The sequence below is a fragment of the Caretta caretta genome, chromosome 23, assembly GCF_965140235.1.
Source record: "Caretta caretta isolate rCarCar2 chromosome 23, rCarCar1.hap1, whole genome shotgun sequence".
Classification (NCBI taxonomy): Eukaryota; Metazoa; Chordata; order Testudines; family Cheloniidae; genus Caretta; species Caretta caretta.
In genome coordinates, this window is record NC_134228.1 from 2,421,823 (window position 1) to 2,447,858 (window position 26,036).

Below are 26,036 nucleotides of genomic sequence, written 5' to 3' on the forward strand. Positions count from 1 at the left end.
TCCCACTTCCCGGCTGCCTTTGGCACTTTCTGGCGCTCTTAGTTTAGTACCTACATTCCCTCACATACACTATATATAGATATGTTGCATATAGGTGATCTGCATAACCATATATGCCCCCACACATAAATACAAATTATATGTGTATCTATCTAGGTGCAAGAGGGAATAAAGGTATTTAGATGTGTGTATGCCTATATTGGGGGGGGGGGGTATCTTTCTCTCTTTAAGAGTCCCTCCCTCTGCATGAGAATCTAAGGCTCTTTAGAGTGACCTCTGTTGATAAGTGCAAAGTAATGCACATTGGAAAACATAATCCCAACTACACATATAAAATGATGGGGTCTAAATTAGCTGTTACCACTCAAGAAAGAGATCTTGAAGTCTTTGTGGATAGTTCTCTGAAAATATCCACTCAGTGTGCAGCAGCAGTCAAAAAAAGCAAACAGGATGTTGGGAATCATTAAAAAAGTGATAAATAATAAGACAGAAAATATCATGTTGCCTCTATATAAATCCATGGTACGCCCACGTCTTGAACTCTGCATGCAGATGTGGTCACCCCATCTCAAAAAAGTTAGACTGGAATGGAAAAAGGTTCAGAAAAGGACAAAAATGATTGGGATATGGAACAGCTGCTGTATGAGGAGAGATTAATAAGACTGGGACTTTTCAGCTTGGAAAAGAGATGACTAAGGGGGGATAGGATAGAGGTCTATAAAATTATGACTGGTGTGTAGAAAGTAAAGAAGGAAGTGTGATTTACACCCCACAACACAAGAACTAGGGGACACCCAATGAAATTAATAGGCAGCAGGTTTAAAACAAACCAAGGGAAGTATATTTTCACACAAGGCACAGTCAACCCGTGGAACTCCTTGCCAGAGGATGCTGCGAAGGCCAAGACTTTTACAGGGTTGAAAAAAGAGCTAGCTAAATTCCTGGAGGCTAGGTGCATCAGTGGCTATGAGCCAGGATGGGCGGGGACAGGGTCCCGAGCCTCTGTTTGCCAGAAGCTGGGAATGGGCGACAGGGGCTGGATCACTCCCTGACTCCCTGGTCTGTTCATTCCCCCTGGGCCTCTCCAGGAGCCTGCCCAGAGGGGCGGCAGCCGCCCGTGTCACGTGACCGGGCGAGCGGCTCCCGGGTCACGTGGCGCGGGAGCCTTGAGGCGGGCGGGGCGTTCTCCCCCCGTCACGTGATAAGAGGGCGGGCGCCAGGCCTTCCGCCCTCACGTGACGGGCGCGGCGCTCGCGGCAGCTTTTCCCCCCCGCCGACCCCCCCCTCCCGCCGCCGCCGCCATGGACCCGGCCGGGAAGGAGAAGGAAGCGCTGCAGCTCCTGGCCGAGGCCGACAGGAAGGTCCGCGGCTCCCAGTCCTTCTTCGCGGGGCTCTTCGGGTGAGTCCGCCGGCTGGGGGGGGGCCCTGTGAGGGGAGGGCGAGTCCCGGGGGGGGCGAGTCTCGGGGGGGGGGCGACCTGTGAGGTGCTCGGGGGGGGGGAGGGCGAGTCCCGGGGAGGGGGGCGACCTGTGAGGTGCTGGGGGGGGGAGGGCGAGTCTCGGGGGGGCGACCTGTGAGGTGTTGGGGGGGGGGCGACCTGTGAGGTGCTCGGGGGGGGGAGGGCGAGTCCCGGGGGGGGGCGACCTGTGAGGTGCTGGGGGGGGGCCGACCTGTGAGGTGCTCGGGGGAGGGCGAGTCCCGGGGGGGGGGCGACCTGTGAGGTGCTCGGGGGGGGAGGGCGAGGGCGAGTCTCGGGGGGGCGACCTGTGAGGTGTTGGGGGGGGGCGACCTGTGAGGTGCTGGGGGGGGGAGGGCGAGTCCCGGGGGGGGGCGACCTGTGAGGTGCTGGGGGGGGCCGACCTGTGAGGTGCTCGGGGGAGGGCGAGTCCCGGGGGGGGGGGCGACCTGTGAGGTGCTCGGGGGGGGGAGGGCGAGTCCCGGGGGGGGGGCGACCTGTGAGGTGCTCGGGGGGGGGAGGGCGAGTCTCGGGGGGGGGCGACCTGTGAGGTGCTCGGGGGGGGGGGAGGGCGAGTCCCGGGGGGGGGGCGACCTGTGAGGTGCTCGGGGGGGGAGGGCGAGTCTCGGGGGGGGGGCGACCTGTGAGGTGTTCGGGAGGGTAAGTCTCGGGGGCGGGGGGGTGACCTGTGAGGGGCGGGGCGGGCGTTGTCCTGCAGTGGGTGCTGCTGGGAAGGGAAGGGTAGCTGGCTGGGGCTCTGTGCTTGGGGTCTGTGGGGCAGGCTGGTGAAGGGGGCTGGGCTGCAGGGAGTGTCCCAAACAGCCTCTGTGACCCCAGAACTAGGAGCCTCCCCCTCTAGGATCCCTGCAGAGGCAACTCCCTTCCTCCTAGGGCCTCTGCTGGGGGTGGGGGGGGGATGGCGCTGGTCTCTAAGGGGAGAGCAGGGGGAGTGTTTCTCCTGCCCCCCCCAAGTTCCCCCCACCCCCAGGCTTGTAGTGCTTTAGTGCCAGCCCACCCTGACCTGTTGAGTTGGGGGCAAGGGGGAGTCAGAGTTCCCAGCCTGGATTTGTCCCCACAGCTCCCCCCCTACTCCTAGGAGGACTGAGCCTGTTCTGGTGAAACTGGGACCAGTAATGTATCACGGTGGGTGGGGGCGGGCAGAAGGAATTGGAGGGTGCAGGCATGAGCCTCGTCTACACAGTGGCTTCTGTCTGGCTACCGCTGGTGATGACCTGTACTTGGTATCTGGGTGTTTTCCCTAGTGTAGACAATCCACTAGGGGAGTGACTCAGAACAATCAAATGTTGCTAATCTTGGACGACATCCAAGGCTAGCACAGTAGCACATTGCGGGCCGTGTGTGGCTGCAGAAGCTGAAGACCTGGGCAGAAAAGACCGCAAGGCCTGGTCTAAACACATAGTTGCACCAGTTTAACTACTTGGACTGGAAGCTGTTTGGGGCAGGGACAGTCCTTTTGTTCTGTTTGTAGAGCACCTAGCACCAGGAGGTCCTGGTCCATGGTTGAGGCTCCACTGAAATAAAGTGATGTGATGTTGAACTGATGCAACTTTGTATGTGGATGCTCCTCGAGTGGTTTATGCCTGGATTACATTGGTTTAGCTTGCATTGGTAAAATGTTATCAGTTTAGACAGGCTGTACTAGTTCTAAAGTAATGATCCCTGCATGGATACTTTAAATGACTGTCTTTTAACTAAAAAGAAAAGGAGTACTTGTGGCACCTTAGAGACTAACCAATCCGATGAAGTGAGCTGTAGCTCACGAAAGCTCATGCTCAAATAAATTGGTTAGTCTCTAAGGTGCCACAAGTACTTAGAGACTAACCAATTTATTTGAGCATGAGCTTTCGTGAGCTACAGCTCACTACAGCTCACTTCATCGGATTGGTTAGTCTCTAAGGTGCCACAAGTACTCCTTTTCTTTTTGCGAATACAGACTAACACGGCTGTTACTCTGAAACCTGTCTTTTAACTGATTTATGTTCAGTAGATGCAATGTGCATGTATAGATGTAACACCATGCAGAGTGTGCAGTATAGGTACGCTTGGCAGAACTTGGTGTTATTTTATAATGTTGGTTGATTCTTTTCAAGTATTTTTTTGAATGTAGTCAATTTAAATTTCATAGTTGCAGGAAATTGGTGGGGGGGCAGACTAATCATTTAATGACTGTATATTCGAAAAACTAAAGCTTTGTAAACCTTAAACCACAAATTGTCAACATCACGTGTCAAACTATCCAAATTAAATATCCTTAAATCAAACTCTAATATATTCTCAAGCAGCACTTTTCTTTCTTTGCCTATCTGCAAATTTCAGTTATTGATGGAAATATTTTTTTCATCAGTTTGCATCATCTCAAATCCTTCTTAGATCTCTCTCTGCCCAATCTGCGTAGGATAGGAGTCTGTTACAGCTCCAGCTGGGGAAGCTTGGTGCTCTAGCTCAAGCTGTCGCAGCTCACTCTTTTAGCTCTGGAGATTTTGTTCAGTCCCGTGTGTCTGCCAAGATGGTGGTTGTGACTTAGGCCTGGTGTATACCTAAAACTTAGGTTGACCAATCTGCATCAATCAGGGATGTGAAAAATTCCCTCCTCTGAAATCTAACACCTCGAGAGATGTAGTTAAGCCACTCTAAGCTCTGGTATAGATGCCACTAGGTGGACAGAAGAATTCTTCTGATGGGGTAGATTTACTACCCTAATAGAAAACCCTCTCCTGTTACTGTAAAAAGTGTCTACACTAGTGTTGCTGCAGCTCTGCTGCTGTAGTGCTTGTAGTGTAGACGTACCCTCTGACCGGCCTTAAGATCCTCTGTAAATGAAGTGAAGTGCATGTTGTTAGGAGAGTACTCAGTGGCTTACCACGACTTGAGGAAGAGGCAATGGCTGGCTGATTTAGGGGTGACAGTGAGCGTCAAATTAGATATGAGCTTGAAATGTGCTAGAGTTGCCAAAGAAAAGGCAGATGCAAATTTTGAGGCTGTGTGCTGCAGAGCCAGCATGTCACTAGAAAAAGGTATGTGACAATTCCCCCCGCCTCCCCTCCCCCCCCATGTGACTCCATAGCTGGAATGTTATGTTCAGTTCTGGGACATAGGTGACTGACTGGAAGGGAGGTCTGAGGAGAACAGCAATAATCAAATGGTCAGGAGGAACTGGATTTAGAGGGAAGGATCAGGTCTGTGTCGTTTGGCAAAACAACCTCGAACTAAAGGGTGTCACGTCTCTAAATAATGAGGGGAATTTAACGTGATACACAGGCAGTGGGTAGGACTGATAAAAAGAAGGGGGAAATAAAGGATAAATTGCAGGGAAAACTCGCTGGCAATGAGATCCCTTACTGCAGAAATATCTCTGCTTGGGAGTCTAGAAACTGGACTGGATACTAGAGATGTTCTGTAGGGAAGAATCCTGCAGTTTTCCCCAGGCAGATAGGAATGGCTGTGAGCTGTGTGTGTGAGAGACAGTGGAGTGGCCAGACGCTGCATGTGGCTAAATCATGTGTGGTGATGCGGAGGGGGGTTTAAAATGCAGTCCCATCTGGGGGAGATGGGGTTAGTTGAAAGCTAGCGGCTTTAATCCTGTGCCCTATGGGAGAGCTCAGTTTGCCTCTGCAGCTTGTCCTAGATGTGTATCTGATTGTGCTGTAGGCTGGGTTCTCAGCTGAAGCAGCAGCTGCCAGAGGGGTAGGGCTTGGGGAGGGCATACAAGAGCAAATGACAAGCTTCTTGTGACTCAAGGCACATTGTTTTCTCTCATCTGGGCCACTAGATTCCCAAGGTCTCCAGAGCAGGGAGCTGCAATAGATAACGATTTTTTAACCAGCACAAATAAAAGTGGGGGCCGGGGACGAAGCTGGCGGGCTGGCTATCCAGAGGAGAGAAGAGGTGGCTGATGTCAAGTATATGATTCTTAATAATAAAATAGGAAATGGAAAACTCCAAAAGAGGCTGTTAAATTATGCCTCCTAAAATTCTTTGCCTGTAACAAGTGAGAATGCAGCACATTGTGCCAGCTAAATCTAATGTTCAAAGACAATATGTCCTGGTTCTAGGAACCTGGATTTCATACTGGCATGTGACACAGTAATACTGTTGTGTGCAGCTCTTCTCTTACAAAATGTATACTCAAAAAGCAGTTTAGAGTAGCAGAACAGGGAAGAGACACTGAGATAGACAAAAGTTTTTGCTGAGTGTGTATATACACGCACTTACATATACAAAGCTTTTATTTTTAAGAGACACAGTTGAAGATAAAGTTGAAGGGGGACTTAAAAAACAAACCAAAGAATCTAGGCAGGCAAGCCCTGTTAAGTCACTGGGATTTGTGTTTCTGAATCTTAGGTGGCTTTAAAAATCTATCCCCTGAAAACCCTTTAGGACATTTTTAACAACTAAAATTCCCTAGTGATGTTTTTAGTGTGCATCATAAATTATATGCTTTCAACTCACGTTAAACAAGTCATTGGTACATAACATCAGATACCATTGTGCTAAATGCTAATTGGCATTCGGTGGTTATGGTAGCTTGTCTGCAAACAAGGTGTACTTCCCCAAAATCTCACTACTTACAAATACATATTGCTCAGATTTAACTTGTCTGCTTGCCATTAGTCAAATGCTTAAAACTTGCATCTGTAAATAAAACATGGAAGCTGATCCAGACTCACTCCTGCTGTTGGTTTGGAACCTCAGTCTAAATTTTGCTTTTCTCTGTAGGGCATTGTAGCAGTCTCCTTTAAGGACATACCTAGCAATGCTGATTCTCTTATTGGATGCTGGACATTGCTATCTGTCAGTATAGTGTGTGTGCCTCTTTAATTACTTCTCCTTGCACGGACTCTGTGAAATAGGGAAGGATTGTTATCCCTGTTTTACAGGTTGAAGCAGAGGCCCAGGTAGATGAAGATGACCCAATAATTCTTTTTCATAGCTGGGAATGGAACCCAGGTCTCCAGAGTTAAAGTCCAGTGCCTTAAGCACAAGGTCACCCTTCCTCTCTAAACCGTATCAGTTCTCTGTCAAGGTCTTCACGCTCTGGTACTAGTTGGAGGCTCCAACCTCAAAGAGGGTATGGAGGGTAAAACCTTGTATATTGAAATATTTAATGAGAATATTCTTGTCTAGCACTGATCTAAAACATTGGACTTCCTTGTGACAGAGGTACGTTTGATACGGCTGAAACCTTCACCAGCCTCGCACTTCCATAGCTGCTTTTCAGCTCAAAGGATCCCAAAGCACCTTACAAACTGTACATGCAGCACTGCTGCAAGGCAGACACCTGTGCATAGCATCGGGGAATAACTTGATGAAGGAGACCAGGACACGCAATGAACCATTGCCACCATCCACTGCACCAGGTGGCCTGACTTCTTAAGGGCCCACTTAAAGAACTGGACAAATTGCGTTGACTCTCTTTATCAAGCTAGGCAGGATAGAGGGCCCAACTGACTGCTGGGATTGAAACGTTTGGTTTCAGGGGAGTAAACATGAGCTAGGCTCACTGCACACCTTTGCAGTGGTAGTTAGTGGACTGCCTTTGTGTTTTCCAAATAGTGAACTCCTCAGTTACTGTGAAAAATCTTATTTCCAGGTTAGTAGCTTTAGCTAAGTTGGTAATTAGCTAGTTAGTTGCTTTCCTGTTCTTGCTAGGAACTATGGGCCAGATTCTCCACTGCCCTGCACCTTGCCACTTAACACCAGTGTTAAGTGAGTGTAATACAGTCCCGTTCTGGTGTAATACCAGTGTAGTACACTCACCATGTCTTTGGTGTAAATGAACACACAGGGCAATGGGGAATTGGGCTGCCTGTGTTCAGTTAATGAGTTCCATGGCAACCATGTAGCCTTTAGCTTTGGCCCCTTTTTGGAAACTGATTCGGGATTTAAGGATAACTTTGTCCCTCAAGCTGATCCAAACTACTGGAAACGCTTGCTGGCTCTGACCAGCAGTTTGGCAAGGTCTGTCTCTGCCATATGCAAGCAATTTTCAAATGGAAATGAAACTCCAGTCTTTGGGGGAGACATGGGAATGCTTGCTTGTAATGTAAAAGCAGAGTGTTTATTGCAAACAAAAGCACGCTGGTCGAATAAAGTTGAAATACTTCTGCAGAATATTTGTCCTAGCCACACGTTTGGGTAGAGAGGAGCTGGGATATGGGGTAACTGGGTCCTATTCCTGGCTCGGCCCGTCTCACTCTGATGTTAGACCAAACTTTCTCTGTTTCTGCCACCTTTAAAATGGGTGACACTTGCATAGCATACAGGGATTCTGAGTCTGAGACTCTCTGGTGAGAAGGACAATAAAAATATGCCTTTATTTCTCTGTTTGCTAGATGTGCCAGCAAACAGCTCCCTGCTACGAGCATCGTGGTCTCTTGCTACCTCTAATTTTGCAGAGCTATGAACGGGGGAAAAATGCAGCATAAACTCTTTGATCTTCCAATTTTAAAAAAACAACAAACTCACTGACATGATGCAGCTTGGATTGTCTGTCACCTCATGTCCAGGGTGGTTAGTCAGAATCAATAACTTCAATAGGTGGATGTGTTCATTAGCAAAACTAACAGCAGCTGGGGGGACTGTGCCTGCTTGCTGCAATGCCTGAATATAGAATGATTTATCTTAGCAGGCTAACTCTGCCCCAGCTTCATAACTTCCCCTCTGAGGTTAACGGGCAGACTGAAAGTCGCTTCTTGATCTTGGCTGGCATCGTGGCTGCCTTGGCAGTTGGCAGCTGAACACCCCGCGCGCCCCCCCCCCCCCGCGCACTTGGGAATGTGCTATTTCTAGGATCCACGCAGCTGGTTTAAGATCTATGGTTGTTCATCAGTGGCTTTTATGGCTGTCCCACACTAACATCTGTTTTGCTAGATTAACAGTAGAGAACAGATATGGGAGGAGGGCTGAATTGATGGCTTCATTCAAGAGACATGTTTTTCCTTTCTTCCCCCACTAGCTGAGCCCTCTGAATCATTGACCCCATTTTACTTGGTGTAAACGACACTGCTTCCATGGGGTATCTGTCTCACTTACTCTCAGCTCTTATAGTCTTTGGAGAACAGTCTGGCAAGATAACCCGTTGAACACTTGGAATATCACATGTGTGCATGGTACTCTGCAAAGCTTTCAGGTGGTCTCTGAAATGGCTCCAGGGATTGCTTCTCATTGACCCTCTAGCAAAAGGGTTCTGGAGTTTTTTGGGGCTTTTAGTGACTGGTCTCTGAGAAGCCTTCCTGTCCATGGGGGGGAGTCTAGCATTCTTGGCTGCAGGAATGAGTTGGTGGAGTTCAGAGGCAGGAAGGCGTGAGGGGTAGCTCTCCTGAATTGGCACCCTGGGGAGTTAGGGGCTCCTTTGGCCAACATTCTAGCCAGTGTTCATGGAGAAGCTGCTGTTTGTAGGGCAGGGGACCTTCTGCTACCAAGAGGGAAAACGTTCCCTGGACTGGAGTTTCCAGTGATGTGAGCGGAGGACTGGAGCTTTCCAGCATGATGAGTTTGTGGTGTCTGGTTGGTTGGTTTTTCAGGGGCTCCTCCAGGATAGAAGAAGCATGTGATATCTACGCCCGAGCAGCAAACATGTTCAAAATGGTCAAGAACTGGAGCGGTATGTACGCCTGCTCCGATGCTGCTGTCTCTGTTAACCATTCCATTCTGGGCGGGCTTGGGGTGGGGTAGGGTCCCCCAGCAGGACAGAGCAGTAACGCTGAGTTTGTGCCACTAGCCTGCGGCAGCACGAGCAGCACAGTCCATCATTTCGGTATGGTGTCGGTGAGGGACCATGCTGCATCAGTGGCTTGATCTCTGGGAGATCCGAGCACTCGGAACGCCTGCTGAAGCCAGTGGGTTCTGCAAGGGATCAGCAACTCTGACAATCAGGCCCAAGGCTTGCTAGGTCTCACCTGGCATGAGAACAAGCCCCATGGCCTCTTCCATGGGGAAGTGCTCTCTAAGCAGCACCTTGCTGATTGCCTCCCCTCGGTTTTCTCTGTGAACTGGGGGGCAGCTGTAAGAGGCAGCTGCTGCTGCTACTAAACTGGGATTCCCTGGAGCTTGAGTATGAAGTGGCAAAACATGGCAACATGTCCCCTCTGTGCGGGCAAAGACCATTGTGCAACTCCACCTTCACGTTGGGTTCCTTAGCTCGCTATCTGGCATACTTCGGAAAAAGGAAGCTGTGCCTGTGAAATGACCCTCCCGGGCCTCTCGGAAATGGCTGGGATTGTGCTCCTCACCCTCCTGGTTTCTCTTCCAGCTGCGGGGAACGCCTTCTGCCAGGCAGCACAGCTCCACCTGCAGCTGCAGAGCAAGCACGACGCGGCCACCAACTTCGTGGATGCTGGCAATGCCTTCAAGAAAGCTGACCCACAAGGTAAGATGTCAGCGCTGCTGCTCACCTCTTCTGCTTTCCAGGTGCTGAGGGTTAGGTTCTGCTGGGGCTCTGTTGGAAGAGCTGGGAGTCAGGACACCTGGGTTTTATTCCTGGCTTGGGGAGAGAGATGAGATACAGTGGGTTAGAGCAGGGGGGCTGGGAATCGGGACTCCTCCTGGGTTCTTTTTGAAGCTCTGCCACAGACTGGCAGGCTGTGAGTCTGCTAGGACTGAGTAACTCCATCTGGGTCTGTTCTTGTACAATGGTGAGGATTCACTAACTCCATAAAATGCACTGATTAACTGGGACTATATAAAATGGATGTTTAGCTGGATTCATGTACTGTATTTGCACACCACCTTCCAGCCATAGGTATATCATGGCCAATAGATTCCTATGAAGAGGGGTAAAGAAAGACTTCAGATCCCTTTGTGGAAACGTTCTTTTTCTGATTTGCACCCTTAACCACCAAAAGTTGATCAATGCACTTTCCTGTGTGAAAGTAAAGAAGGAAGTGTTTATTTACTCCTCATAACACAAGAACTAGGGGTTACCCAGTGAAATTAATAGGCAGCAGGTTTAAAACAAGCAGAAGGTAGCATTTCTTTACCCAGAACACAGTCAACTGTGGAACTCCTTGCCAGAGGATGTTATGAAGGCCAAGACCATAACAGGGTTCAAAGAAGAACTAGATAAGTCCATGGACAATAGGTCCATCAATGGCTATTAGCCAAGATGGGCAGGGATGGTGTCCCTAGCCTCCGTTTGCCAGAAACTGGGAATAGGCAACAGGGGATGGATCACTTGATGATTCCCTGTTCTGTTCATTCCCTCTGGGGCACCTGGCATTGGCTGCTGTCGGAAGACAGGATACTGGGTTAGATGGACCTTTGGTCTGACCCAGCATGGACGTTTTTATGTGGCTAGCAGCCTGGGGGAGCAAACCCCACTGGCCAGCTTGCCTGTCAAGTTACACGTTGAGATTCCTAGTTCAGTGGAAATCCTTGTGCAACCTGAAGAGCCTATCTGTCGTGTTGTGCTGCTGTTCTAAGAGAACCACCCTGGTCACAATCCATGTGAGGTGGGGATGGGTGTGTGTGTGTGTGTGTGTGTGTGTGAGAGAGAATTGCATTGCGCTGGGATAAACCCATTACTAGAATATTGCAGTAGCTTCCAGGTATACTACTCCTGCTGCCCTGACTCTGAGTGCTTGGTGGGGGCTTTCTCTGAAGCTGCAGATGTGACTGTTAACTGGGCAGCTGGAATATTGTGCTGGAGTGAATGTTCTGCAGTGCTGACTGCTGCAATTTCCACTCTCTCTGATGTGGATTAGTGGGTTAGGATGCAGCAGGCATACCACCCTGCTCAGTAGGGGACCTCAATAAAATCTGACCTACCATCTGGGAGCATGCCTCCTTTCACAGATGGCAAAGTCACACTGGTTGTGACCCTAACCAGCAAAGACAGGAAGCTTAGGACTCAATTCTGTGTGGAGCTTCTTGTGGCTGGTTAACCTTATCAAAAGAGATAACAGCAAGGAGTGCAGCTGAAAATGAGGTAGCTTGGGCAGCCCACAGAGATGTGCTGTGTGTGGCCATGCAGAAAAGTGTAAAGTCTCCTAATTAAGCTTCTAAGAGACTGCTCTGTACAAATGTTCCCTGTGCAGCAGAGAACTGAATGAGTTCTTAGAACTAACTATTCTTTACATCTTTCTGCTGGTGAAGGGCATATAGCCTGCCAGCAGTTCTGTGGGAGCAGACCCTTGTGGACTCCTCATGACATCAGTGGGACTCTCTGCAGGCCTCTTCAGAGCAGTTACCAGTGTGTGCTGACTGTGTCCCTCTACTTGTAGTGCCTAGCACAAGAGGGATTCTACTCGAAGTTGCATGCTTTGAGGGTGATAACTTACACCATGGTTATCTGAGCTGGGGTTTTGCACATGCAGTTAGATCTGCTTGGGTGGTGATTTTGGAGAAAAGATAATGAAGTAACCTGAGGAGACGACAAATTTAATCCTCTAGGGGATTTGCCTAATCTTTTGGAGATTTAGATTCTGATTATCCAGCCACGTTGCTCTCCGCAGAGCAGCCAGTGTTTGTTCTCCAGAGTAATTTTTGCAAGCGGGTGGGGGGGAGATGGTATCTGGGCATGGTGGGCAGAGGGATCTTAACCAGTTCCGGTGGGGCTCGTGGTATTTTTCCCTCTCATCAGTAGGATTATTTTTTGCCTCTCTGCTAAATCCCATTACTTGGGCAGAGTGCCCTTAAGAAGACATGAGCTCTGTTTGTCTAAGGATATCCTACACCAGGCAAAAGGACAATTTTGCACATGTAACTAGTGTACCAATTCCTGCAACTGTAGTTCCTTGTCCACCAGCAGGAACACAAGAGCAGGAGTATGCCCTCTACTCTGATGCTCAGAGCATCAACATCCCCAGCCTGTAGCAGGACCCTGAGGTTAGCATCGTGGCATTTTTGCTGTGAGCTGACTGGACAGGCAGAGCAAGTCTGGCCTGCCTTTAGAAGGGAGAGAGCCTGGTTATGTGGCTCTGATGCAGCTATGTTTTCTTGCCAAAGAACCTGGCTGTAAACCCTGGGCATTAGAGGTTTCAGTAACTGGACATCTACCAGCCCAAATTCCCCTCTTAATCCCTGGCTTTGTGGGACAGCACTGGGGGCCTGGCTGGACGTAGCTCGGGGAAGAAACGAGGGCAGCTGCTATTTCTTCCTTGTGATACAGTTTCCAAGTTATGGAGAGGGGAAGAGAGCCCCTTAATCAATGTACAGGACGGAAATGTGTCTGGCAGGCTTAAATGGCCTTGGGTACTGATACCAGGTGCCAGAGCTCACAGCACTGAGGAAATATTTTCATAACTTGAAGGCCAGATGGAACCGTTATGACATGCAGAAGATCAGACCAGACTAACCCAGGCCAGAGAGGCTCACCAAGTGATTCCTATGTCCAGCCCAATATGTGGGACTTGTTGTTCTCCATTTTAAATGCTTGTGGATGGAACCTGACCTGATTTATTGATAAATACCCCCATTCATGTCCTATGTTACTCCCAGTCTCTATTCCTTCCCCCCCCCAACCTGCATTAGCTTTCCAGGCCCCTTGGACTAAATGCAGTCTAAGATTCAGCAGGTGCAACACCTATTGGCTTAAAGAAAAGGAGGACTTGTGGCACCTTAGAGACTAACCAATTTATTTGAGCATAAGCTTTCGTGAGCTACAGCTCGCTTCTTCATCGGATGCATGCATCCGTATGCATCCGATGAAGTGAGCTGTAGCTCACGAAAGCTCATGCTCAAATAAATTGGTTAGTCTCTAAGGTGCCACAAGTCCTCCTTTTCTTTTTGCGAATACAGACTAACACGGCTGTTACTCTGAAACCTATTGGTTTAGAGGCAGCTGCACCTGCTTATCCTAGGGCTGATTTTTAGCCATTCCGCTTCCTGCTAGGGAGCAATGCAAATGGCATTTGGGAACAGTAGGAAAAATTTGCCTGTCAGAGCTTGGTATTTATATGCTGAAAAAACAGCCTCCCACATCTTTCTGGGGAATGCTGGTGAGAGAAATTCCTCTTGTAATAGAGCAAAATGTAGTAGTGAAGGGAGCCATCTTGTGTTGCTCACTGCACTGCGAGGTATTTACCCAGAGCAGGCTGGTGGCCTTGTCTTTGGAAGCCCTGTGTCATAGTTCATATGAGCTCCTGGCAGATCTTTTTGGCTGGAAAATCCTGTCTGAAGAGCAGGGAATTCCCCCTGCTTTATGTCAAGTGAACTCTGAACTTTAGATCCTAGACTTGCAGGGGTCACCCCTGATTTAGCTGAAATTGGTGAGGCTTTGTGGAAATGTTAGGGGTTCACTTGCATGGAGACAGTTGAAGGATCAGGGCCATAAAATCTTATGGAGGCACCTTGTTTTCTTATTTTAGTGATTGTGCTGGTGAGCTTTGCATGTGACTGTCCTTAACATTGAACAAAGCTCGTCGTTTAGGGCAAATAAACTAGTAGCTTGCGCACATCTTTCAACTCAGTCTTTTCACGGTTGTGGAGCAGCAGCATGGTCTGGAGGAGAGGGCACTGCGATGAGTGTCCAGCCATGTCAGCTCTGCTGCTGACCTGCTGTGGGATCTCTGGCCAGCCACTTCCACCTCCCACCTTCCCTTTTGTTGTGTCTTGTCCCTTTAGACTGAGCCCTACAGGGCAGGGACTGTCTCTCATGAAGTGTCTGAGCCCAAGGGGCCTGGAAGTGCTACAGTGTTGTAAATGTTACGGGTACAACGCGCACAAGCTCCTAAAGCTTAAGCTGGTGGCTTCCTCACAGGCAGCGTCTGGTCGATGACCGGAATACTGTAGGATTCTTGTGTGCTTAGTAATATCTACCATCCTAGCCAAGTCAGTGGCAGTTTCCTGATCCCCTCACTCATTGCTGTGTTGTGCTCTGGCCCCTGAGACTTTCTTTTGCTGGATTGGTCTGGACAACGCTGCATGAGACATTGGGGCGCAGGGGGACAAATAACACCACTAGAGAGGGAATCTTCATCAATTCATTAGCTCCTCTGCAGGCCCCTTCTAGCTATGGTACCACCTCTTGCCTGCTCTCAGTTCCCTGGAGGTTTGCAGCCTCAGCAGCTTTTGAGTGGCTATTGATCTCTGTGGAGGGGTTGTGCTAGAAACAAACACCTGGTTTTCATCATTTTTAGGCAGGTCAGAAGAGTTACTGAATGGCTTTATTTCTCCAAGCGCCTATGCTAAAAAAAGTTTTTTGTTCTTTGTTTTTCTTTTTTAAATAGAGGCCATTAACTGTTTGATCAGAGCTATTGAGATCTACACAGACATGGTAAGTCTGTTCCGCCATGTCTGCGGACCAAACTACAGAACTTTCTTTTGCTTCTGGGCTGCTGCAGCAGGGAGGATGATCCAGTAGCTGGCGCTCTTCCCTGGGCTCTCAACCCTGTAGTGCTGTGCTGCTGGAAGTGGTGTCAGCCGGATCAGACGTCCGCTCAAGGCCCTGACTACTTGTGGTCCCTAAAGGTACCACGAAACTTCTTGGAAGAGTCAGTGATTCAGCTACTGTGTTCTTGGCCAAGTTGAGGCAGAAGCAAAGGGTGCCTCTTTTTGCCTGACAGCCTAGCACTTGGGTACAGCAGTGAATGGGCACCCTAGATATAATTCAGCCTGTGTACTGACCTGTGTGTGGATCAAATTGAGCAGGGTGGCCTGCTGCAGTTTTGCCAGCTGAATGAAGCCAGTATTGGACTCAAAAGAAGGGTTTGTAGCGACTTCAGAATTGGCTGCCATGGCAGGTGTTTATATACCCACTGTGGTGCAGTTCAGAGAACTCCAGTGTGGAATTATCATACACACCCCTGCAGTTTGCCAGTGCATCCTCCCCAATGCAAGTGTAGTGCAAGCGAAAAGACACAGGAGCTGACACTGTTCAGTCAGTGGACGTGCGTTAATTTCCCCCTCCTCTTCCAGGGCCGATTCACCATCGCCGCCAAGCATCACATATCGATAGCGGAGATCTATGAGACAGAGCTGGTGGATATAGAAAAGGTAAGTCCTGAGGATGCTGGGGGAGAGGAGGGAATCTGTCTACCTTGTAGCTCTCTTATCTAGAAATAGATTAAATGCAGACAGTCTCCTGTGATTGGCCTGATGTTGTTGCTGTGTCTGGGGTGTGCAGCCTTGCGAGGACTTGAGCTTAATCCTGCATTTGAATCCTGTTAGACACACTCATGGCTAATGAGAACACCCACTGTTAGAGTAACTTCTTGGTAATTAGGGATATAAATCCCCTTGCAGGGCTTTTGTAGCAGGTTGTTACAATTGTTCATTATGGTTTTTTTTGCTCCTTCCTCTGAAGCTACTGGTACCAGTCAATATCAGAAGTGTGAGATTGTGGGTGGATGCCAATGGCTTGGTAGCCGAGGGGGTCTGGATCTTGCCTTGGTTGTCCATAGGTCCTGAGGTCAAATCCAGGTGGAGCTCTGGCAACTGGTGATCCATTTTGAGGTCATATTAGATGGTCCCAGCTGGCCTTAAGCTGGATCTGGTAGGGCCAGGTTCTCTATTGTCCTGCACCTTGTGGTCACTCTCACCAGTGCAACATGGGTGGAAAACACTTCAGCCAATCAGAATGGCAGCACTCCATGCCTGTGTAAATGACTGCACAAGTTGCTGGGCAGTGGAGAATTGAGTCTCGTAAGCCTCCCCTTGGGCAGGACACAGTTACCATGTTTATAAACAGAAGCAAAACTAAAAATTCGCCAGCTGGAACAAATAGCAGGTGCTTGGAATGCAGATGCTGTCAAAGAACTAGCAAAAAATCTCTGCAGACACTTGGCGTGGCTCGTGTTGCAATTGATTAAAGGTTAACGCATGTGGCTCACATGGGTGTCTGAGAACCAAAGGAGCAGTCGATGCCAGTTGTATGCCCCTAGGATCACTGCTCCTGTTTTGTGGGAATAGATGATTCACCAACTGCTCTCCAGGAGAAATAACTTTCTTCCTTGTGAGGGAGAACGTCTGCTGCTGCCTCTGGGATTCTGTAGGCTGCCCACACACAAACTGGCGCTGTGTAAATTAGACCCGTGTGAACAGTTATTTTGGCTTTTTTCAGTTTAGTTCAAACCTGTTCCGCTTTGATTTAAGCGAAACCAAAATACCCTTGGTGTCAAGGGAATGAGTGTCTAGATGGCCTTTGGCACTGGTTTAAATTGCTCCATAAGTTAAACTGGCGCAACTTTGACAAAACCGGTGTGACAGGTTCGATCACAGAGATCCCCTTGTGACTGTCACCTGATGTGCTGAAATTACCTCTGAACCTGTTTTCCCTGCTAGCTTGGGACTCCAGAACCCTGCTTTGTTGAGCCAGACACGCCAGCCTGCTGCAACACAGACCCAGGGTCTGGGCCACACCACCAAAGCTGCAGACTTAACTGAAAACAGCTCAGCAGGTTACCTGTCTCCAGCACCCAGTTCCTCAATGTGATCCAAACCACAAATAAATCCGTTTTACTCCGTATAAAGCTTATACAGGGTAAACTCATAAAGTGTCTGCCCTCTATAACACTGATAGAGATGCACAGCTGTTGGCTCCCCCAGGTATTAATCACTTACTCTGGGTTCATTAATAAACAAAAGTGATTTTATTAAATACAGAAAGTAAGATTTAAGTGGTTTCAAGTAATAACAGACAGAACAGAGTAAGTCACCAAGCAAAATAAAGCAGAAACACGGAATCATAGAATATCAGGGTTGGAAGGGACCCCAGAAGGTCATCTAGTCCAACCCCCTGCTTGAAGCAGGACCAATTCCCAGTTAAATCATCCCAGCCAGGGCTTTGTCAAGCCTGACCTTAAAAACCTCTAAGGAAGGAGATTCTACCACCTCCCTAGGTAATGCATTCCAGTGTTTCACCACCCTCTTAGTGAAAAAGTTTTTCCTAATATCCAATCTAAACCTCCCCCACTGTCTAAGTCTAAGCCTAATACATTAAGAAACTGATTACAGGTAATATCTCACCCTCAGATGTTCCAATAAGCTTCTTTTACAGACTAGACTCCTTTCTAGTCTTGGCTCAATCCTTTCCCCTGGTACAGTCCTTGTTAGTTCTAGCAGACATCTCAGGTGGTAAGCAGGGGTTTTCTCATGACTGGCAGCTCCCTTTGTCCTGCTCCACCCCCTTTTATAGCTTTAGCACAAGGTGGGGATCTTTTGTCTGTGCTTGACCCCCCCCACCCCTCCTTCTAAATGGAAAAGTACAAGATTAAGTGAGCTGTAGCTTACGAAAGCTCATGCTCAAATAAATTGGTTAGTCTCTAAGGTGCCACAAGTACTCCTTTTCTTTTTGCGAAGACAGACTAACACGGCTGTTACTCTGAAACCAAAGATTTAAGATGGATTTCAGTATCAGATGGCATGGTCACGTGTCCCTGAGACACCTCATTCTTCATTACCCAGGGGCTGGCCCACACATACATAGGAAGGCTTGCAGGTAAATAAACCCATTCACAGTTCATTGATTCTGAAGCACACTTAATATGTTTACATCAGTAATACAAGTTTATATCTTTCCAACTCCAGACATAGAAATAATACATGGAAACATAGGATGAACACTCAGTAGATTACAAGCTTTCTAATGATACCATACAAGGGGTATTTAGCATAAAGCATATTCCAGTTATATCCTATTCATAAGCATATTTCCATAAAGCATATGGAGTGCAACATCACAACCAAGCTGGGGGGGTATCTTGTAAAATTCTACTTGGGAGTTGATGGGAAGAAAATCCACAGTGCTGGGGCTGTCTCGGGGGTGGTGGGCTGTGGTCCCATGGCAGTCTCACAGTACCGACTCAGAGAAAGCTACAAACCAGTTTACTATGCCTAATGGATCTAGGTCAGACAAGATGAGGAAGGATGGCCTTGTGGTTAAGGCACTGAATGGGGACTGGAGAGACCTGGGGTCAGTTCCTGCCTCCACCAGTCTTTCTGCATGCTGTACCCAGAGTCTGTTAATCTTTGGGCCTCTGGTCCCCATTTGTGTGTGTGCAGGGGGGATGACCATTTTTGTGGTCTGTTTAAATTGTGTAATCTCTCTCGGGCAGGGACTCTGTGTGTTCATGCAGTGCCCGTCTTGGTTGGGGCCGCTACTGCAGGAGTGCTTGATGAGGATGGAAGTTCTAGGCTCTAGTGAGGCTCCAGCCACAGGCTCCCTCTGTGAACCTGGACTCCATTGCTGGGTGGTGATCAACACCTCTCCGCTCAGCTCCTGCATTCTGGAGCTTGCCTCGCAGATGGCAGCGCTGCTGGCTGAAGGGGTGGGTGGATTTTGTGTGTAGGATTCTCTCCGCAGTTCTGGCGTGTGGTGCTGTCCTCGGGAGGTGGTGGTCTGGTCTCTCAATTCTGCTAGTGCCGCCAGTGAACTGGCTGGGGAGCTCTCACGGTGTGTTGCGTTCTTTCTAGGCGATAGCCCATTATGAGCAAGCTGCTGATTACTACAAAGGGGAAGAATCCAACAGGTAAATCAATTGCTGCTTTGCCTCCTCCTGCTGTAGAACATGGCTGAGCAGCATAGCAGCCATGCGTTAACGCCTGCGCTCTGTAGGCATACGGGTTGCCATTCCAGCACAGCTCCCCTAAGGGGGTATTGTAACCGTCCATCCAGCCCAAATAAGGAGTAGCATGTAGCTAGGCCAGGCCAGGAGCTGGTTGGGACTGGGTCACAATCCTGTCTCTTTCCCCTTGCTCTGCTTGCGTCACCCCTTCACTGGTGCAGCTTGCTAGCTCATGCATGATGGCAGCAGAGCTAAGGCTCTTCCCGCCTCTCTGGGAGGGTGAGTAGTAGCCCGGCTAGAACTGCTGTCCTGCTGCACAGGCTCTGGCATTGCAGATCACTCACATGGGAGTAAAAGTGGGTTCCTTGTGCCTCCTTGCTTCCCCGCTCTGGTGCACAGCTGGGTTTGTGGCTGAGCCTTTAGGAAGGACTTGACTGTGGTGATCGTCGCCGTAAAGGGTACGATGCAGACACCACTCATTTCCCCTCTCTTTAGTGGCATAATCATACTGAGAAAACTCTTATGCACCTGGGCCCAGTGGCAGATCAACAGAACACGCCTAAAGGGGCTGCTTGATCCTGTGTAGTCAGCCTGTGGGCTGGACCCTCCACCACAGTTCGCTGGCGTAGAAAGCTCTCCTTCGTAACAGTAACAAGGCATGTGCTAAAGCCGGGATCCTGGGGTCTCCTGCTGCTTGGGGGGCAAAAAAGCAAAACTGCATTTGTGTGGTTGGTTGAGTGTATCTGAGACAGTGCCATCTTTCACTTAACGCTAAGCGCTCTTCCCTCGGAAAGGGAGCACACTTCACGATCCTCACAAATGGCCCCTGGGAAGCGCAGCCTTCGGGACGACGCCATCAGCCTGTTTCTTGCCTTTTTTGTTTCTTTGCAGCTCTGCCAACAAATGTTTACTGAAAGTGGCCACTTATGCAGCCCAGCTGGAGCAGTACCAGAAAGCCATCGAGATCTATGAGCAGGTCTGGGACTCTTAATTGTGTTTAAAGAGCAGGCGTGTTTGCTGTCATCCCACAAGAGACCCCTCGTGGTGTCTCCCTTCCTTTCCCTTTCCTGGGGAGACTCCCTGGGTCTGCGGAGATCCAATTGCAACCTCACCTTTGGATCCCTGCGGTGGCAGGGCTGGGTGTGTTTGAGGCAGCAGGTCTGTACAGGAAGCTAGCCGCTCCTGTCCTAATGTAGAGGACAAGGATTCAGATGGGGTGTCCCCCTGCTCCATGTACATCCTGGACTGGCACTCAAATATTTGTCCCTCAGTAGGAATCTGATCACTTTGGTGCCTTGCAGGTGGGCACTAATGCGATGGACAGTCCCCTGCTGAAGTACAGCGCTAAGGAGTATTTCTTCAAGGCGGCCCTCTGCCACTTCTGCATTGACATGCTCAACGCAAAGGTTGGTCTGGTGCTACAGAGCTGCTGCTGTGCTACCGAGTGGGGCGCGAGGCTGGGGGCCGACGGGCCTGCTCCCGAAAACGGGAAAACGCCCCTCTCACCAGCACCTCATTGGTCCATTTAAATGCCTCAAGCCAAGGGTAGTCCATAGAGGGGCCTGCAATGAAGCTGGTGTGCGGAAGCTCTGTTGCTACTGCAGTGACCTTCTGTGAAAACCCATCAAAGCCCTGTCCCAAGGAGCCTCCAGTCTAAGCAGTCTAGTTCCCCTGCTCCCTTTGTGAGCAGTCACTCGAGCCGCAGGCTGGGCTCTCACTCCTCTGTCTTTCCAGCTGGCCATACAGAAATACGAAGAGATGTTCCCAGCCTTCTCGGACTCCAGGGAGTGCAAACTGGTTAAAGTGAGTGACTCCTCCTTATTGTCCCTGCACTGCCTGGTGGCTCAGACCTTAGAATCTCTGGTGCATTTGCGCATGGGTCTCCCCCCTCCTTCCCCAACACAGAAGCAGAGTATTGTGCCGTGGGAGAGGAACCCGTGTGAGAAATGGCCAGATGGGGAAGTTTAAAATCAAACTCTCTGCAAATCTAGAGTGAAATTATTCCTCCACTAACATTCACAGGACTCTTCTAATGGTCTAAGGCAGGGGTCTTCCACCTTTTTTTTTTTTTTTGAGGGGCCCCCCCAGCATTCTGTAAAAACTCCACATCCCACTTGTGCCACAACTGTTTTTCTGCATATAAAAGCCAGGGCCAGCGTTAGGGGGTAGCAAGCAGGGCAGTTGCTCGGGGCTCAATGCCACGGGGGGCCCTGCAAAGGCAAGTTGCTCAGGCTTTGGCTTCAGCCCTGCATAGTGGGGCTTTGGCATTCTGCCGTGGGCCCCAGTGAGTTTAATGCTAGCGCTGCTTGGCAGACTGTCTGAAACCTGCTCATGGCCCCCCAGGGGACCCTGGACCCCTGGTTGAGAGCTGCTGGTCTGAGGAGCATCTGGTGCTCTTCTATTGGTCCAGTCATTTAGAATCCCTAGCTCTCTATTCCAGCTGTCCAATACCAAAATCCATTCCTGCCTTTAGCAAGGTGAGGAGCCATCCTGCTCTGTTCATGACCCCTGCGAGAACCCATCACCTGATTATGAAGCCAGTATGCAGGAAGCCTGTTGAATTGCCGTGTTGCTAAGTGACAACGAAGTAGGAGGGTACCCATGCCCCAGGTGGATTGTAAAAGGCCCCTGGACTAGTTCTCTTTCCCTGTGGGCTGGCTATTCCAGAACTGGGATTTTTGCAGAGTGAGTACTGGACTGGTGTGAATTGCTAGGGCAGCTCCTACCCTCCTACAGACAGTGCTCTAAAACTGTTGCTTTAATCAACTATTGTTGTGCTTAAAATAAAATGCCAGATCCAATCCTGATACACAGGCCAACTGTTCAGTTGGAGCTGCCTGTCAGTTGAATTTTCCCCTTAAAAAGGCTGGCTTAGCTACAGAGTCTCTGCTTGCACCTGTGACCTAGCTTAAGCATCAGAGGTGCAGCAGGTTACTGGGAGTTCCTGCCATGTGTGGAAATTAGTCCAGATTTGTGCTGATCCTTATTCCTCTCTTTCCCCCCTCTCAGAAGCTGCTGGAAGCTCATGAAGAACAGAACATCGACAGCTACACTGACTCTGTAAGTGCAGTGGGGAGGGAAGCGTTTAATGCAGCTCAGCACCGGAGAGAGACTGGTGTGAAGTGTCTGCTTGGGAAGCGAGTGTAGCAATTGCAGACGTGGGTGTGAGGAGTCCTTGTCAGAAACAAGAAGGCTCAGCGTGCCTTGTGTGATCGCTGTGCTAGCCAGACCCAGGGTTGGTAGTAGATTGCTCGCTCTAGGGTGTTCTCAAGGACTTAGTCCCATCTTGCCATAAATTACCAGCCAGTAGGGCTCCTGTCCCTTCCTTGGTACAGACTAATGGATTGGGCAGATATTCTGCCTAACTTCTCTGTAGGGCTGTTACTAATTTGCTCTTTCCCCTCCACCTGCCCGGGAAGCCTTGACTTCCTTGTCCAGGCTTCTGTTCTGTGCCAGCCCAGTTTGCAGCTCATGTTGGCTTCATCAGGAGTCTTAAGAGCATGGCACTTCTGCAGATCAGCCCACAACAAACTACATGTGGGTTTACTTTTGGGGGTGGGGGATGAGGAGGGGAAATTTAAATTTTCAGAACACGAGTTGGGTTAAAAACATGGAACCTAGAAACATTAAGGACTAAGGAGAACATGGGGAAGAGAAGCTGGGTTTTACCATGAGTGAATTTGTTTCTTGTAGAAATCCCAGGCTCCATAGTTTATCGAGTACAATGGCTGGTTTCCTGCTCCATAATGCTAATTAGCCTCCAGGTGAATACAGCCATGTGGTATGTCACTCATTCTGATTCTCTCCCTGACCTTCCAGGTAAAGGAGTACGATACCATCTCACGGCTGGACCAGTGGCTCACCACCATGCTCCTCCGTATCAAGAAAACCATCCAGGGCGAAGAGGAGGACCTACGTTAAACCCCATCCCTTCCTTCCCGGTCACCGTCAACTCTTTCCTCCACGGAAGTCTGCATGGATATCTTTGGGGTGGGGAGGGTAGGGCCTGGAGGAGAAGGATTCAGACTTCAGTGACTTATTATCCCTTGTCTCATAACCCTTTTGCCCCACAACCCAAAGAGCATAACTTCATTTAACAAAGACAGGGTGTGTGGCTGTAACCACCTGCCTCAGCTGCTCTAGAGATGATGTCTTGAAGTGACATAGCTCATTCCCCCTGGGCCAAACAGATGAATTCCTAGTCTGCGGAGCTTCCCAACCTGCCTGCAGACTCCTGTCCAGGTGTGATGGTCTAACACCCTTCCCCATCCCTCTTGTTCCCTCTTCAGATATTTAATTGTATGACAATTATTCTGTATGATTAAGATCTTAAACCTGCTTTCTCCCTGACTCACTTCACACTGGTTTCAGAAGACAGCACAAACTCAGTTTGCCTCCTAATTCCTGCTGTTTAGAACAGATCCTTTCTCACTGCCCCCTCTCCTGCCCCAGACTGTCAGATGGAGCAGTTCTTGCCCATCCCAGGCAGGGATTTCAGACTCCGTACCAGCAGGAGTGGGGATGGGGAGAGCCTTTCCCTCAGCCCTTAACTTCTTCCCCTCCCTAGCCTGTGATCGCATCCCTGTAGGGGCTCAGAAGCCTGAGTTTTGAGTATCTCCAGCAAGCCCAGAATCCTGCTTTAGGCTGGGAGATTTCAGGTGCAGTGACTTTCCCCCATGGCCTGAGCTGTGAAAGCAGATTCTGCTACTCTCCGCCCTCTCCTAGCCCCCAGAGAGTTGGAGAATGTGGCAAGCACAAGCTGGCACTTCCTATCTCCTGCTTATTTCAGTGAAGAACCGTACAACCCTTGTCTAACATCTTGGCAGCAAATACTTCCCAGGGCATCCTCTCAATCCCCAGAGCTCTGCAAGGAGCTGACAGGAAGTGTCACTTCGCTCTGAATCACAGTTATCTCCTTTCCCGTTTCTCATTGTCAGCTGAACATACTAGCTTGAGAAATAACCCCATTTCTTCCCCCTGCCCACAGGGCTGTAGTGCTGCTCTATGGCCAGCTGTTAAGGGGCGTCAGACACTGTCATTCGCGTGCAGCCGAAACAGGCGAGAGCGGGACTGGACAGTCATTCCCACACCGCGTGGGTAGCCAAAAATATTCTGTGCTTCTGGTATATGAATAACCTTCGCAAACCCTTCTGTGGTGACTGTTTTAATTTAATCCCATCTCAGATTAGGCAGTAGAAGACTCTACAGCGTGGGTGAATTCTGTACGCAGCAGGCCACTTGCTGCAGTGGGCATGGCGCCTGGTTGGAAGGGAATGTTACTCCCATTCAGTATTGTGTGTGTACAGTATGTGTTGTCATAAAGGTTTTTATTTCTAGGTTATTCTCTCTTGGTTTTGAAACCTAGTCCAAGAGGGGTGGGGCTGGGGCAGCTCAGGGTTTACCCTGCAGTAATCCCCACTTCTGTATTGTTTGCTGAAAGAAACAGGAAGTCTTGCTGCATGTTTTAATGTCAACAGAAAGCGACTCTTGCTGAGTGTAGTGAAAAATTGCACAAGAAAAATAAAAACTTTGCATGAGCAGAAGCAGATTTGTTTCTAACTGTGACCCTGCAGCTAAATTCACGCCGCTTCACTGAGCGCAACTGTGGGCATGCATGTCCTATCCTCCCTGCACCACTTCCTCTCCCTCTTGTTGCAACTGCATTTTCCCGTTACCTTGCAATCCCTTTAAATGGTGATTCTATTCTGAACGCTGCCTATGGAGCGAACAAAAAAAACCCCACTGAAGCCAGATCTTCCCCCTGTGTTCAGGTGTCTACTCGGTTCAGTCCTGTTATCCTCCCAAAAAAACACAAACAAACCCATGAGAACTATTCTACATTGAGTCACTGTTTGTAACACTGGATTTGACAGGGAAAGAAGTGGTTTTGCTGATTTCCAGTCTTACCCACTGAACCTGACCTCTCTCAAACATTTTCTTGACGAGTCGGAATGAAGTATTCTGCAGTTAGAATTTAGTTAATTCAGTTGACACATTGAGAGCTAGGGTAGATTCTACATCCGTCTGGGCTCTGTGGGGCTGTTATTTTTCACCTTGGGCATGGAATCCTCACAAAATCACCCTGTTAGCAGTTTAGCTGTTTAGCCATTCATCCATCAGCACATATGGTAGACATGAATTAATGAACAGCTGAGATTTATCTTTTTGTTCTAAGCTGATGCTTTCGTTGATATTTTCTGTCCTTGGATCACATTCTATCTTAACCTATTAAAGAGTTCCAGCTGTTCATTAACAAGCCTGTCTCCTCAGAAGCTAGAGGTATGGTCCCTCTCAGCAGTTTGGTTCATTAGTACATTGAAGCAGCTGCAATGATTGGTCAAGTCTTGACATAAACAAGCACAAGCGGTCAGCTGGAGTAAACTGGTACAGCTCCAGGGTCACCGTCCGAGAACTGGCCATGCTGTAGCCACATTTTTAACAGGCCCAAGAAATCCTGGGTGTAGAATGGGACTCTTCCTCCTCCTGCAGCCTAAGTTACAGTGACCAAACAGCAGCGATTTCTGTTCTGTGGAGGTGGATAAATGTGCTGCTATGATAGAAAGAAAAGGAGTACTTGTGGCACCTTAGAGACTAACCAATTTATTTGAGCATAAGCTTTCGTGAGCTACAGCTCACTTCATTGGATGCATATTGTGGAAAGTGTAGAAGATCTTTTTATACACACACAGCATGAAAAAAAATACCTCCCCCCACCCCACTCTCCTGCTGGTAATAGCTTATCTAAAGTGATCACTCTCCTTACCATGTGTATGATAATCAAGGTGGGCCATTTCCAGCACAAATCCAGGGTTTAACAAGAATGTCTGAGGAAAGCAGGGGGTGGTGGTTAGGAAAACATTACCTTGCATAATGACTTAGCCACTCCCAGTCTCTATTCAAGCCTAAATTAATTGTATCCAATTTGCAAATGAATTCCAATTCAGCAGTCTCTCGCTGGAGTCTGGATTTGAAGTTTTTTTTGTTGTAACATCGCAACTTTCATGTCTGTAATCGCATGACCAGAGAGATTGAAGTGTTCTCCGACTGGTTTATGAATGTTATTTCTTGACATCTGATTTGTGTCCATTTATTCTTTTACATAGAGACTGTCCAGTTGG

At 49.0% G+C, this 26,036-nt stretch overlaps 1 protein-coding gene across 2 annotated transcripts; it reads left to right on the forward strand.

The window, feature by feature from the left end:
- Positions 1-1,258: 1,258 nt before the first annotated feature.
- NAPA (NSF attachment protein alpha) lies at positions 1,259-24,461 on the forward strand. 2 transcript variants are annotated; one of them, XM_048832790.2, is made up of 11 exons: positions 1,260-1,399; positions 9,001-9,080; positions 9,729-9,845; positions 14,644-14,690; positions 15,332-15,409; positions 18,827-18,882; positions 19,810-19,894; positions 20,220-20,324; positions 20,653-20,721; positions 21,928-21,978; positions 22,738-24,461. In XM_048832790.2, the coding sequence occupies exons 1-11, from the start codon at positions 1,302-1,304 to the stop codon at positions 22,837-22,839; spliced, it is 888 nt and encodes a 295-aa protein (XP_048688747.1). In that variant the 5' UTR covers positions 1,260-1,301; the 3' UTR covers positions 22,840-24,461. The 2 variants fall into 2 exon arrangements, with proteins under 2 accessions (XP_048688748.1, XP_048688747.1); XM_048832791.2 differs by lacking the exon at positions 20,653-20,721 and having other exon boundaries at positions 1,259-1,399.
- The last annotated feature ends 1,575 nt before the right edge of the window (positions 24,462-26,036 follow it).